Below are 14,719 nucleotides of genomic sequence, written 5' to 3' on the forward strand. Positions count from 1 at the left end.
GCATGAATTTCAGTGGGACTTTGGATACAAAGGACTTTTTAGCTTTTAGTACGCCAGGACAAAATGAATCATATATACAGCAGGGTACAATGAGTACCAGTTAATAAAAATTGTCAGAATACATTCAACTTTTACTGGATGTTTTATGAGCTGGATTGTAATTTTTCAGGACCAGTTAAAAACTGAAAATGTTAGTATAAAAGTCTACACTTACCTACAGTATATCTACTGATGCTTGATTCACATAAGGCAGACACCTTGCCCTGCCACACAGCTCTGTCTTGGGCCACTTGGTGCATCTAGTCGTAAGTTACCTACTGTAGGTTTTTGTTGATGACTTGCACTCAGGTAGTTCCTGGATTGCATTGTGTTATCTTGAGTTTTGAGTCGGTGTCATGTTGACGCTTGTTTGACATTTCAGCAGTTGTCCATTCTCAAAATGTGACCAAATTATTTAACTTTGTTCTTCCGCTAAATTGTGCTGCCAGGTGTCTGGATTGTGTTCTGGCATACAGCGCTGTTGTTGATTTTGTAAGAAGTAGAGGAGACAGCAAGAGGTAAAGACATCCAGTCTGGCAACTTATCTTTGTTGTGGCTGAGGGCACTGCACTGTACAGCAGAGCAGGTCCAACTGTGCTGTTAATCTATATACAGTAGATACCTCTTGAGCTTCCTTGATATCATAGACATAGTTTTTGAATATATCGGATCCTTCTGAAAGTGAAGATTTGATCAATGCATCGTCTCCCTGCTATGAACCCTGCCTGCTCTCCTCTTAGACAGCATCTACCTGGATTTCTAACCTTTGGTTTACCAAACATTGTATAGCTCTAACAGCCATCAATCATTCAGCCTTCAGCAAAGAAGACATTGACATCTGAAGAAGGCTCCACAGCCAAAATTCTTCTGTTCTTTACCTTTCAGCATGGAATAATCCTTTACACAGCTACCTACTTAAACTGAATACAGGACCCATTTAAGAAACATAATGTAATAATCTGGAAATATAACACAGAGCATCCGAGAATGCTGTTGAGATGCACTGAAATGGTGACTCAGAATCTCTTAGGAGAAAATCTCTATTTGCAAATGTACTGTATGCGTTTATTTTACAATTGGCATAATGTAATGTTTTATAGTCTTTCTTGGGAATGTGTTTCCTGGTCATGGAACTTTAGACAAACTCTGCACAATCCTAATTAATGAATATAAAGTCTGATTGATTGAATGCGTCATCCACAATGCTCCTGGAACTGAAATAGTAGAGGCGATAACTGCAAAAGCAGCTTTACACTGCTGTGATCAGGTGTGGGAGGCTTTGCTCCCATATATAAAAGTGACAACTCTCATAAAAAACCAAGGCTATCAGTGGTCACTCTGACCTTCATCTGTGTCTACAGGAGATCTAACAGCCAGGATACGGGTCTAGGACATGTGAGAGAGGGAGTCAGGCTGCTGGAAACTTCCATGTCTGATCAATGACCATGCTGGTTAGGGCAAGTATAAATCAATAGGAGGCAAATTCTAATAAACATGTCAATCTTTAAAAACATGAAACTAGGTACATTTTATTTTCTACAATCAGTACTGACGCATGATTCTTTTAAGCAAAATTCTCTTTTAGAAAGTCACATAAATTAGGCTCCATGGAATCTAATGGACCCTCATTAGGAGTCAATGATACCCTTCTATTTCAGTAGTACATTATACATTCATCTAATGTCATGTAACTGCTGGTACAACAGTTTGTGAGTATATGACATACGAGTCCCCTAAAGTAGTGAAAAATAAAGTTTTAAAAAAATTTAGAATGCAAAATCCTGTTGTTAATTAACTTACAAATGTAAAGAAAAGCATAGTTCTCAACACAAATCTGTCTTCATAATAGTGGGCCCCTTTTGAAAGAGCATTTACCTGGAAAAAGAGCTGATCATAAAATATTGTTCAATTTTATATACTTTCATGGACCACTGAGTTCACATAAATAAGTACAGTGAGTGACCATATTAGCTCTCAAATTAATATTTTATACTGTGGATGTAAAAAGAAATGGAGCATGTGCAGCAGATTCTTATGTTATGGGATAATGTGACCCCCAACAAAGTAGTTATCAGTTCATTTCCACCTGTTACTGACTGGACTGTTCTACGAGATTTATGCTGGACTATGAGTTGCTTCGGACAGTTATAGAGAGGTTATAGAGAGGACAGAGAGGTTATTGCTTTGACATTTCTGCTTCTTCAAGTAAGGTATGAGAAACTCTTTAATATAACCTATTACTTAGGGGAAATTAAGTACATGTAATATTTTTCTGAAACTGTGTAAAGAAATATATTTTATAGTGTCATATTTAATTACTTTAATTAATATCATTAAGCACCTCAGTATTGTATAACAGATAACTGTTAAGCTCAGAGTAAAAAGTATTACACCTGAAGATGGCTCAAAATATGACATGCATGCTGTGTTTTTTTTTCAACTTTTCAACATGGAATTAATGGTTCCTTTGCTGACAATACAAGCTGGTTCAGCTGTTACAGAGTCGGCTTTGGTAGTCGAGAGAGAGGTGGTGATAAAGACCCTATGTGGGAGAGGAATCAAAAGTATGAATCCGAAAACGTAGTCAAAAGAAAAAAACAGAAATCAAAGAAGCCAAGGAAGTGATTTAGTCAAGTCCAAGCCGAAATCCAGAAATCGTAATCCAAAAGTAAACTCAATCCGAAGCCAGAAAAATACTCTAGATGAAAGGGAGGTGCAAACTGGAAGGGTAGCTCACTAGGGTTGAACCAATACTGAGCGAGGTGGTTAGGGTAAACTGTGCTAAAGTATACTAAGTGGTGGAGGTGTGAGTGTGAGTAAGAGATCTGATTGGTTAAGTACTACTGCGTGGTCTACGCCTTCCATCGTTGAGTGAACGAGACGACCTCTTGCGTCCGGAAGCCAGGACTGTAGCAGGACCCAATCGAACCTTCCAGGGTCTAACTCTGTGTGTCTCTGAGTCAGCAGGTGAAAACATCTGTTTTTTTCTGTTTCAGAAGATAGGCCGCGACCCCTCTGATGAAGACTGCTTTTTCGACCTGCTCAGCAAGTTCCAGAGCAGCAGAATGGACGACCAGCGATGTCAGCTAGACGACCAGCAGAATGGCATTGAAGGAGCAAGCTCCGGTCCCGAATCTCCACTGGATGACCGAATCGGTCTGTCACCTCTTCAACTGTTGCCCCTTTCTGTTTCTTTCGTCCAGATGTGTGACATTCTTTCTCTTAACGTGATGATACAGAAGGTCACTTCAGTCAGTTTTACAATGTATATTCAGAACCACAGAAAATGCTCTAGGCACTAAAAAACACTGAATCTCCTACTCTTGTTTCTTAACGGCATCCTTACAGAAGCATGTTTCTATCAGGTATACTGTATAATATCTAACATAACCTGAAGAAATCTTACCTTTACAGACTTTACATGAAGTTGATCGACACAGACAACTTTCATTTACAGTACTTAATTGATGGTAATCACTTGTATTTGGCATAAAGAATTGTTTGAACCCTTTTTGTTATGTTTCTGTTTTTGTTAATTAAATTAAATTAATTAATAAAATGTCAGAGAGACTAATAGGAAAAAAGTTTAAAATTTTTTTACAGTCACCAGTACACATAATCCCCATTAAGCATATTCTAAAAAGTACACATCTATTTAAAGAAAGAACAACAGCAAGTATGCATAGAAAATGTTAAAACATATATAGCTTTTTAAAAAGTATATCAACTTAATGTCAGAACGAGCACATCAAAACCTTTCCAAAATAAATACATGATCGAATTAAAGACCTTGATGCATAAAATGTTTGCAAAGAAGGTGGAATACTGTTGTGTATTTTTTTAAGTACCACTACAAGCCATATACAGTATGTATAATATATTTATATTCCTAAATTAATATTGTTTATGAGACGTTCTGCTCCTGTTATCTTTATGCTCTGCTGCCGAAAGTTCCCTTTAGTTGTAAAATTCCATATTAATATTCCATATTAAGCAGATTTAAACATGCACAGTAGACAGATTAAATTAAGCAATCGTTTCACTAGCATCAAATGCATCACAAGTGCCACCTGTCAATCGTCTTTGGCCAGTGAAACACGTGCCGTGGTAACGTGCAGCCCCAATCTGTTACAGGGTTTTACTGCACATTCTGAATGGTTACATCTGTAAATGCGGGACTGTGTTTCATGGTACCTCACTCAACTTCATGTGATCTCTATGAGTAAGGTCTGTTAGAGTTCTTTAATCAGCACCGTACTACTTTTGTTGTTAGTGTCCATGGCTTGAAACCGAATGTCATCATTGTTTTTTATCTTGTTGACGTTGCCTTCGAAGTGGCTGTGTACTTTGTGTCTGGAATGTGGAAGCATGTTGTCATTTTGTACCACCTGCAGACCCGTCCTCACTCATGACTTCACCACAGACAGAGGAATTCTTTGACCTTATCGCCAGTTCACAGAGCAGGCGTCTTGATGACCAGCGTGCCAATGTTAGCAACCTGCCAGGGCTGAGGATCACCCAGAACAACCTGGGACACCTATGTGGGGATTCAGACCCCCAGGAGCCCAGTGACGACTTCTTCAACATGCTAATGAAGTGCCAGGTAAGGGCCCAACAAGCTTTCTTCTTCCCAGGCTTCCCGTTTAATTATTCTTCTTTCTTTTCAGACTGAAGCTGCTTAAACCTCTTTCAGAACCCGAGCTTCGAAGAAGGCTCCACAGCCGAAATGTAGTGTTTCTTCCCTTTGCAGCAGGGAACAAAACTTTACGTGTTCCTTTGAAGCAAAATTAATAACATTTCTAAAAGAATGCTTCCAAATACACAAGGAATAGTTGTACTTTATACGGCATTAACATAATCTTCATCCCTTGATTATTCCTTTCTGTTTCTCTGCCTCCCTCCCTGAACCTTCTCCTTCCACTCCTTTTTATCCCAAATGTATTTACTCTTGGTTTCACTCTTGGCCTCGGCACCTCTCTTCTTGCAGTCCTCCAGGATTGACGATCAGAGGTGTTCTCCACCGGATCCAGGTCCCCGGGCACCAACTGTCCCAGACGAGGACTTTTTCAGCCTGATTCAGAGGGTCCAGGCCAAGCGGATGGACGAGCAACGTGTCCGCCTGCCCTCAGAAGACCAGGACGATCCTGGGACAGATTCTCCTTCGCCGCCCCTCGGGGAATCCAGCTAGGGCCTGGCTGGTAGATCGATCTGCGGTGCAGGAACCTGACAAAACCAGCCGATCCATCCTCCTTTTCCACACAGGGTGGAAACAGACCAGCACTGGAACATCACAGAGCAGAGCTGACTTCTCTAAAAAGAAGAATCTGCACCCATCTTAAAATGCCCAGATCCAGTGTTGGAGAGATTTGATTACAGTCAAACTAGACCTCATACACACAGCTGACTTAAGCGGACAATTTGGTACGTCTGCTGTGACAAGATCCAATTTACAACTCCACTGTCAGAGGAACGGCTCCAGCTGGTAAAAGTGGGGAATGAAGACTGAGCTTTCTACTAGTTGCCTTTGTTATCGTTGACTTTTTTGTTGTATCTGAATTTCTTCAGCCGCTTGCTTTCCAGAATGCACCGACTGCACTTGCAGTTGTTAAGAAGTGTTCGCTGGATCTGTTTCAGATTCTAGACGTGAAAAATGTTATATTGATTACAAGGTAATGATATGAGGTGGGTACACATTACAGTTATTTCAACAGTGTCAAACGCAGCAGGATTCACAATTGTTTTTTTCTTAGTCGGCAATAAAAGTGTTTTAAGAGGTTTTGTCCTGCCATTTTGTCTTCTGAGGAGGTGGCAGGGTTTCAAAACAAATTACTGCACTACTGGGATTGGAGATTAAATCAAAATATATTTTTTAACTTCCAATGTAATTAGAATTTTAACTTTGTGCAAGTAACACAGTATGCTAGAGTAGTGTGTTAGCGATGAACGTTTACTCTTTTTTTAATGCCCTCAAACATTTTATGGGTTAAGAAATGATAACATCTACTGTTATTGATACTTTATTGTTATATGGAAGTTACCGTGCCCATTTTGCTCCTTTTATAGTAAATTAGGAAGGAACGTTTTTTTTAAAGCAGTCACGTATCAAAAGATTACTTGGTTGAGAAAAATATCAAGTTAGGATTAGTTTAATCTTAGTGGTTCAGTTATCTGATTCTGAACGGGAATGGAGCAGTCACCATATTTGACTTCAAACAAGAAAAAAATCAGTTGAATGGTAGTAACTGTGGAACAAATCAGGAGTGCCATCTAGTGAATAAAATTAAAGAACCTGAAGCAGCCTAAATTAATAGCTCTCTGGTAAGACTTCTCTAATCATAGTAAGTCTTGATAATCCTGAAAAAAATTCAATATGACAGGTGTGTTTTCATCTATTTTCTCATTTAGAAGGAATTAATAGCTGGCCTGTTGTAATGAAATGGTATGCAAAGTTATACACACAAGGCATTATATCTAACATAAAATGCGGAATATATTTCAGTCTTTAAATATGGATGTTTGTGCAATGTTTATACTGTATGTGTCAGGTTATGAAAAGTGATTTGAATCTACAGTAGGTGTCACTGGCTACAAGTCAGCCCTCAGCTCAAATCCACGTTGGATGATGGATGGCAGCTGAAATCACAGAGGCGAAGGGAACCAGGCAGTGCTGGCTAACACAGCCAAAACAGAAAGCCGAGGCTGGAGGAAGACCAGGTTAACTGGGTCTGTATCAGTTCAGAAGGCAGGCCAGGGGCATCATTTGAAGTTGTAGTATATTTATAATCTTATTTACAAACTCTGTTTTGAACCAAAATATAGTTTTCACTAGGGGTGACTCCTTGTATCAGTCAGTGTTGGTTAAGGGTCTTGGGTTGGATTGAAAGTTTGTATGTTCTCCTCTTGTTCAGCTGGATTTCTGCAAAGTGTGCCAGTATTCTCCTACTTCTCAAACAAGTGCTGGTCAGGCTTTGATTGGTTATTTCCAATCGCTCCTTTTCTCTGGGGGGCTGCAATGAACTGGCATCACATTCCAGGGGAGAGCATTCAGGTGTGCCCCATTCTACCTTGCACCCTATGCTGCTGGGATATGCTCTGAGTTGGCGCGACACCAACATAAGGGGCCATATTCATGGATGGACATTCCTCAGAAATCAGAAATGGAAACTGAGAAACAACTAGTGACATGAAAGATATGGCTACTGACAAAATAATAATAATAATTTATAACAATAATTACCTCCACTTATATAGCGCTTTTCTGGACACTCCACTCAAGGCGCTTTACTGGTAATGGGGACTCCCCTCCACCACCACTGTGTAGCCCCCACCTGGATGATGCAACGGCAGCCATAGTGCGCCAGTACACTCCCCACACACCAGCTATCAGTGGGGAGGAGAACAGAGAGATGAAGCCAATTCATAGACGGGGATTATTAGGAGGCCATGATTGGTAAAGGCCAGTGGGAAATTTGGCCAGGACACCAGGGTAACACCCCTACTCTTTTCGAGAAACACCCTGCGATTTTTAATGACCACAGTGAGTGACGACCTCAGTTTTACATCTCACCCACAGGATGGCACCTTTTTACAGTATAGTGTCCCCCTCACTATACTGAGGCATTAGGACCCACACAGATTGCAGGGTGAGCGCCCCCTACTGGCCCCTCTAATATCTCTTCCAGCAGCAACCTGAGTTTTTCTCAGGAGGTCTCCCATCCAAGTACTGACCAGGCCCACACCTGATAAGTTGCCAGTTGTGAGTTGCTGGGTGATATGACTGCTGGCAAGAGGGAATGGTTAAAATATGAGGGGGAGTCCCCTTAGGAAAAAATAAAGCTCTTACAAGAGAGCACCTCAGTAAATCTGCCATTATAAATGTTACTAGGGAATGATTACCATAGTACACCATGGAATCCAGAGATCATTGTGTGAAAAGACCCATACATGTGCCGTATAGTATCCCTTTAAAATCACTTGAAATGCAAAAGATACCCTGATATATGAACATTACTGTACCAGATGTTTAAACAAATCAGCCAGCACATCAGTTGTGAGGGACAGTAAGGCAATCTTTGCTTCTTTCTCCTGGGACAACACATTGGAACATTGGAAAGTGTTTCAAGGAATCTCTCAAGTGGAACTGGCTTGGTTAGAAAAAAAAAACGGGGTGCTTTTAAAGCTTTCTGCCAATTGTATATAATGCTTTGTACTTCTGTTCAATTTCCGGACATGAGGAATTGTCCTCTGTTACAAAAATGGCTCAGCTTTTAATAAAACATTTGACCAGAAGTATCCTGCAACTTTTTGTATTCCTCTTGCTAAGCAGGAGTCTAGCACATTGTTTACATTATCATGCACATTAAATTCACAATGCGTTCAATTCGGATGTGTAACATTTATTCTCCCATCTTAAAGTTTTGTATGCCTAATTTATGTATATTATTTAGGTAAATGGCTAAGGGCTTGCATATACAGTAGCATTCCAAGCGTAACTACATCTTTCTTACTTTTTAAAGGTTTTATACACTGTGCACTAAAACAGTTAGGAGAACTATACAGAATCGAAGAGAAAATGAAAAAGCACAAAACACAATTACGACAGGGGTCTCCAATCCTGGTTCTGGAGGGCTGATGTGTCTGCAGGCTTTTCAGGACTGTTGAAGCTTTATCTAAGCCAATTGATGAAAACTGAGTAACAACCACTGAATTGATGAATGTCTGTACTGACTAATAATGACAGACTATGATAAAGCCTCTAGAGGACTGTTTACCTCACTACATTAAGCAGAATCATTCATGAGTTGATTATTGTTCTGGGACTGAAAACCTCTGCATACATCAGCCCTTCCTAACGAAGATTTGGAACCACAGAACTAAAGGAAGCAGCAAAGGAATGTAGGCATAAGGTGTTGTACTACTTTTGGCCTCTAGATGGAATCACAGTTCAGTTAGTCAGCCTGCTTGCCCACAAGCAAGGAGGGAATGTGGTCATTATTAGCACATTAGTGTACACATTTTCTGTTACAGTGAGACAACCTACTTATATGTTTTCTTTAAATGAATCACTACATGCTTGATTGACTACATTCTTAAATGTTCTGTTTTTCCGATATAAAACATGCATTAGCTTTTGAGCTTTAAGAGGAATTAAAATGCTGCAGGATTAAGCAGATTGAAAAGATGGCGAAAATGTATTTAAATTTTGTTTGGGGCACGTTTACTAGTTCTGCCAACCGTCATGAAAAAAGACAACAGCTTGCCCCCAGTCTTCATGCACAACCCAGTGTTGAAGTGGGATACACATACACTTCAATCATTTGACAGGTGCCTGTGCTGTCCAGCACAGGAAGAATCAAGAACAAATGAAGAATCTTTGCATATAATTCTTACCTACTCTTACTAAACGTAATGTGTTTTTCAGGACAAAGTATTCAGAACCTTGCTTTAACATCTCATCTAAAAGACAGTGCAGTGTCCTCTGTTACTATGCTGAAGTGCTAGTTAGGAAATTCCAAATATTGGTCCACTAATATTTGCAGCAATATGTTTTTTCTATTCAAGTTTCGGCTACTGGGTTATAACAAATCAGTTTATGTCAAGCTTTAAAATAATTGAACAATCCCATTTTGAATTGCTGGGATATAATATCACAGATGTGCACACCGCCCTGTACTGGAGAATGATGTTTCATCCCCAAAACATTAATTTGCATTTTTAGCACCAGTCAGGAAATAGAACACATTAAAATGTTAGGCATTTCAATAAAATGTATTTGCCTAAATAAAATTAGGCAAATAAATTCTCACTTAAAAAGCTGAATCCGAAGTAAAAAATGATAGAGAAAATTACTCATGTTTTTCAGTTAAAGGGCAAATTGTAAATTTACACAGAAAAGGTAGTTCAGAGCAAGTCAGCAAGACTCCTACTAAAAATAACAGATCATATAAGATCACAAGATTAATGTCACTCACGATCCCATTCAAAGATATTTTAAACCGAACAAAAAATTGTTACTGGCTTTGGATTATACAGCCTTCATTTCTTCCCTGATGCTCTGACTAATCCATTATTCTTTTCCATCCACTTGGCACCCATTCATCTCCTATTCTTTCCAAATGTTATCATTTTTGTCCTTCATCATATTCATTATTACTACTTGCATTTATGTAGCACTTTTCTTCCCAAAGGCTCTCAAAGTACTTTACACATTTGGGAGGACCTTCTGTATCTCATCTACCACTGCTATGGTCTGGTTTACTATATGTTTACTGTGACTTGCTGCAATATGCCTTCTGACTTTCTCTTTCTGCAGTTACCTCTGTAAGATAAATCAGAATAAAAATACTAGGGCATGTCAGACTTTGAAAAGGAAATGATTACATCCTACCATGATAAACACTATGATATCCACAGTTTACTTTGTTGCAGGTATATTCGTGTAGTAATTACTATAGGGGGTGGGGACCAACTGGATCGTGTCATCTGCATAGGGCCTGGAAAGAACTGTTCATGACATCTAACTACTGTATGGAAAAAAAGTCTCAGAGATAGAAAGTGTATTCAAACATAACTGAAAAGGTACAGCTGAAAAAAGAGATTAGAATTGCCAAAGTGAAAAATATTAAAATAAAATGAGAAATATCACACCTCAATAATATTTCACACAGGATTTTTTTCTACATGGGTAGAAGACATAAATAACATGCCGCACGCAATGTTCCCTTTAATTTTTAATGGCCTTTGTATGCAAAAATTTCATGGGGAAATTTTTGTTCCCCAGTGACAAAAATGTGTGCGCACTTAATTGAGTGTATGTAAAATTGTAAACCTGAAATTTTTTGGTAATATAGTCATTCTCATAGAAGCATAGAGATCCAAAAGACCGGGACAGCGATTCAATGAGCCCAGTCATAGAGACTGAGTGTCGAGCGAGCATCAGCAGTGAGGTACGAGACTACGAGAGCATAGATATCAATGATCGAGGCGCAATAATAATGCACACAGCCAAGTTGGGCTTCTCACAGCCAGTCTCATGGTCAATTTAGCATTTTTCAATTGAGGACCGTGTTTGTTTTATCCTTCTCAAAATGTTTTGGAATTTCCTATGTGCGCTGATTTCCTAACTTGTCTGCGTGCGCACATGCACACAGCTTAGAGGGAACATTGGCTCCGTGTCACAGATCAAGCTCCTATAGTACTTGGTCATTTTAGCATAACTGATACTGAGACTCTAGAGAGGCTTGAACAGCTAATACACAAGTAAATAAGATATGTTGTTCATAGATCCTATAAAGAATACTTCAGCTCTCACTTGGAAAAGGAGCAGTAGCCACAGATACATGGATCGAGGAGTGGTTAGCGAACAGGAAACAGAGTGTTATCTTAAGTTGTCCTCTTAGTGACCACAGGAATTGGTGTGCCACAGGGATCCATACTACGCGCCTAGCTCTTCCTGATCTATACTGGATCAACAATCTAGAAGAGCTTACAACCTAGTCAAATTTGCTGATGACACTCAAATAGGGGGATTAGCAAACACATCGATATCAGCAAGGGTGTTATTAGAAGACTTTGAGATAATATCAAGATACTTGGCAAATAAAATTCAACACTGTTAAGTGCAAAGTGGTCCATACTGGCAGCAGGAACATTCACATGGATTCTTCTGAGCTGAGGGGGATGTTTCACATGAAAGGGATCTGAATGTTTATGTAGATTCCTCTATGTTCTCATCAAGACAATGTGGTGCAACAATAAAAAAAAGCAAATAGAAAGCTTGAATATACAGGAGAGCAAAAAGCACAGAATTGAAATCCAGGGAAGCTCTGCTTAAGCTGTACAGCTGTAGCAAGGCCTTATCTAGAATATAGTGAAAAGAAATAAGGAAAAATAACTTTTAAGAAACACCTGGAAGAAATCTGACCAAATCAACAAAATGGGTTGAATGGCCCAATTTCTTATGTTCTCACCTTCTAACATTTAATACCACATTACTCTACAAACTATGCAGGCTGTTTGAAGTTAAGAATGTTTGAGAACATCTAAAATTACAGAGTAATTAAGGGGTTCCTGAAAGGCAAAACAAGGTCCCAGCCACTTAGGTGAGACATTTATTCAGCAAAAAGGTATCACTTAGTTCTCTTGAGAGGACAACACAGGAAGTCCTTTTCCGCTGTCCGTTTGTAACAAAACCAACTCCACTACAGTCCTCCTGTCTGCCAATCTTTAAACAGCTTCAGATCGGTGAGAAAGATAAATTCAGGGTCTGGCTGTAGGGAAAGTTGATTCTGCTTTTAATGTGATAACCAGTTTAAATCCAGTACCCATCTCACCGGAAACCCATTAGTTGTACAGATGCGACTTTAGTGCTAATCTATTCCTTCCCAGACTGGCTGTTTTAAAGGACGCAGTTTCTGCTAGTACACAGGTAAGACCCGCATCTTGAAGAGAGAAGGCTGTGCTGCCGCAAGTCTGCAGTTTCAGGCTGCTGACAGTTTCAGGAGATATTTTTAAAGCCTTCCATGTTTTTTATGCCCCTAACTTTTTACTTTTTTTTCCTGCCAAGATACAATACAGGCGTCTCGGGGGCGTATTTGTTTAAAACCTTAACCTCGAATTTCCTGTCTCACACAATCCCCACCACAAAATACGGGAACAGACTTTAAGTTGCCTGTAAACGACATTGGCGCCTAACCGATTTAAGTGTCGGTAATGGTTGCTTGCCTTCAACGCAGCAAACGGAGACAACAAATCGTAAGCATGCAGAGATCCACCCCCCCTCCATGAGCAGGCACTTTAAACCATTGAAAAGACACAAGACAGTTAGACGCCGCGCATCGCAGCCACAGCGAGGGGGTGTGTGTGTAGCAGCGATGAATGACTGGAGCTGAGCTCAGATTTTCTCGCAGGATATGCGTTTGACAAGTGACTGCACAATTGTAGTTCTCTCTTTTTTCTAAAAAAAAAAAGTTTGTTTGGCAAATTTCCTTTGTTTTCTACGGCGGGGACCTGCTGGAGTATTGAGAAAATGAATACAAATGATGCCAAAGATTATCTTTCAAAACGAGAGATCCCGCAGCTTTTCGAGGTAAGACTTAAAAACCTGCCTTTCATATGGTACTGTACGTGTTACACACATCGATAGCTTTTCAGTAACAGTCTTTACGATTAAGAAACGACGGCGTAAAAATAATTAGTGTTGCAGTACAGAGAAAAAGTTATTAATACAATGTCATCTAGTATATTGTACTGTATATACAGTACATTTAAGGTATTCATTTGGCTCTCGGTGTTATTATTTATGATAATAATCGTTCCAGGGACGCATTAAGTATTAACACCTGACGTAACCCTGCAACATTTTCTTGAAAGACAAGGAGTTAAATAATAAGCAAATAATGCTTATTGTGAAATGAATGAAATTCAAAACATTTTTTTTTCATTAAGATTTCCCAACTTCTCATCATCTTGATCACCAGCGTGTAGCAAAAATGCTGCAGGAAATAAGAAATATTGCACCCAGTACCGTGGGTCTTGGTTTGAATTCTGGACCAGGCCTTCTGTGTGGAGTTTGCACGTTCGACCTGTGTTGGTAGGAGTCTTCACCGGGTGCTCTATTTCCCTTCTGCCTCCCAAAGACGTGCTGCCTTGGATTATTGGTGAAATTGTTGCTTTAGTTTTAGTTTTAGTGCTAACTTACTTCACTTAAGTACAACAAAAACACTGCTCAGGAGCAAAGTTACATTGAAAGGTAACAATATGAATTTGTAGTATGTGTTAGCATTTGAAGATGTCTTCGTCTCTAGAGTAATAAAAAAAACTGTACTGCTTATTGCTGGAGGGGTGCTGGTCAGGACTGAGTCTTGGGGAGCTAAATGACATCTTCTCAACCCTAGTCATTCTATATGACATAACATAAACATTGCCAATAACTTAGGTGGGAGACATTTAGGCTGTCTTCCTCTTTTAGTTGCTTCATAATATTGATCTTGAGTTTAAGCATCTTGTTCCCTTGTTTCTTGAAGGAAATGTGCTTTCATAAAATGGCTGGGCAGTTTGTTCCAGACTCTCATAACCATATATGTACAGTATGCATATGCCTCCTTTTTCAGTCCTGAAACTGACTTAGTTTGCTCTTGCGTCCTCTATTTCGTTATTGGTCCTGATGCATCTTAGTTTGTTACTACCCTCGGAGCTAACATTACAGATAAAAATGAAAAAATATAGAAAACCCGTCTTATGTATACATGTAATAAGTGAGGTGAAGTAACCATTCAAAAGAGAAACCAGCTCTTGGAGCTTGTAGAGATTTAGATATATTAAATTGTTTACCACAGCACAGTTGTACATAGAAAGCTGTTCTACTTCTGTTCATGAACAACATGTCTAGTCTAATTAAAGATCTAAAACAGATGAGACTTAAAAACTACATATTTTAGGAATCACACGATGAGGTTGCCTATCATTTTCTGTTATTAGGTATTCATGTATCGTATTTTTTCCTGAATCGTTAAACTCCTGAATTGCCTTTTGTGGATTGCAGTACTTTTCAGCTTCTTACACGTTCGTGGTTGTTTTTATGCCTGTTTTTTTTTTAGATGTAAAACTAATACCTTGTTTGGAATAAAGGCTTCAACCAAGCTTTCAGTGATAATTATATTTTAAAAGGGGTGTTTAAAAG

General features: G+C 39.2%; 2 protein-coding genes across 6 annotated transcripts in view; both read left to right on the forward strand.

The window, feature by feature from the left end:
• gpsm1b (G protein signaling modulator 1b) overlaps window positions 1-8,328 on the forward strand; it is a 57,437-nt gene extending 49,109 nt beyond the window's left edge. For 3 of the 4 annotated variants that reach the window (XM_088615182.1, XM_088615183.1, XM_088615180.1), the window contains exons 12-14: window positions 3,036-3,195; window positions 4,434-4,642; window positions 5,027-8,328. In XM_088615182.1, coding sequence (XP_088471308.1) covers window positions 3,036-3,195; window positions 4,434-4,642; window positions 5,027-5,227 — 570 coding nt within the window. In that variant the 3' untranslated portion in view covers window positions 5,228-8,328. The remainder of the gene's footprint in view (window positions 1-3,035; window positions 3,196-4,433; window positions 4,643-5,026) is intronic. The other variant, XM_088615181.1, reaches the window with a different exon arrangement.
• A 4,555-nt stretch (window positions 8,329-12,883) lies between these two features.
• Window positions 12,884-14,719, forward strand: part of LOC148644042 (adenylate kinase isoenzyme 1) — a 54,295-nt gene continuing 52,459 nt past the window's right edge. For both annotated transcript variants that reach the window (XM_088615499.1, XM_088615500.1), the window contains exon 1: window positions 12,884-13,126. In XM_088615499.1, the coding sequence (XP_088471625.1) occupies window positions 13,067-13,126 (60 nt within the window). In that variant the 5' untranslated portion in view covers window positions 12,884-13,066. The remainder of the gene's footprint in view (window positions 13,127-14,719) is intronic.

This window comes from Lepisosteus platostomus, chromosome 21 (genome assembly GCF_059453375.1).
Source record: "Lepisosteus platostomus isolate fLepPlt1 chromosome 21, fLepPlt1.hap1, whole genome shotgun sequence".
NCBI lineage: Eukaryota > Metazoa > Chordata > Actinopteri > Semionotiformes > Lepisosteidae > Lepisosteus > Lepisosteus platostomus.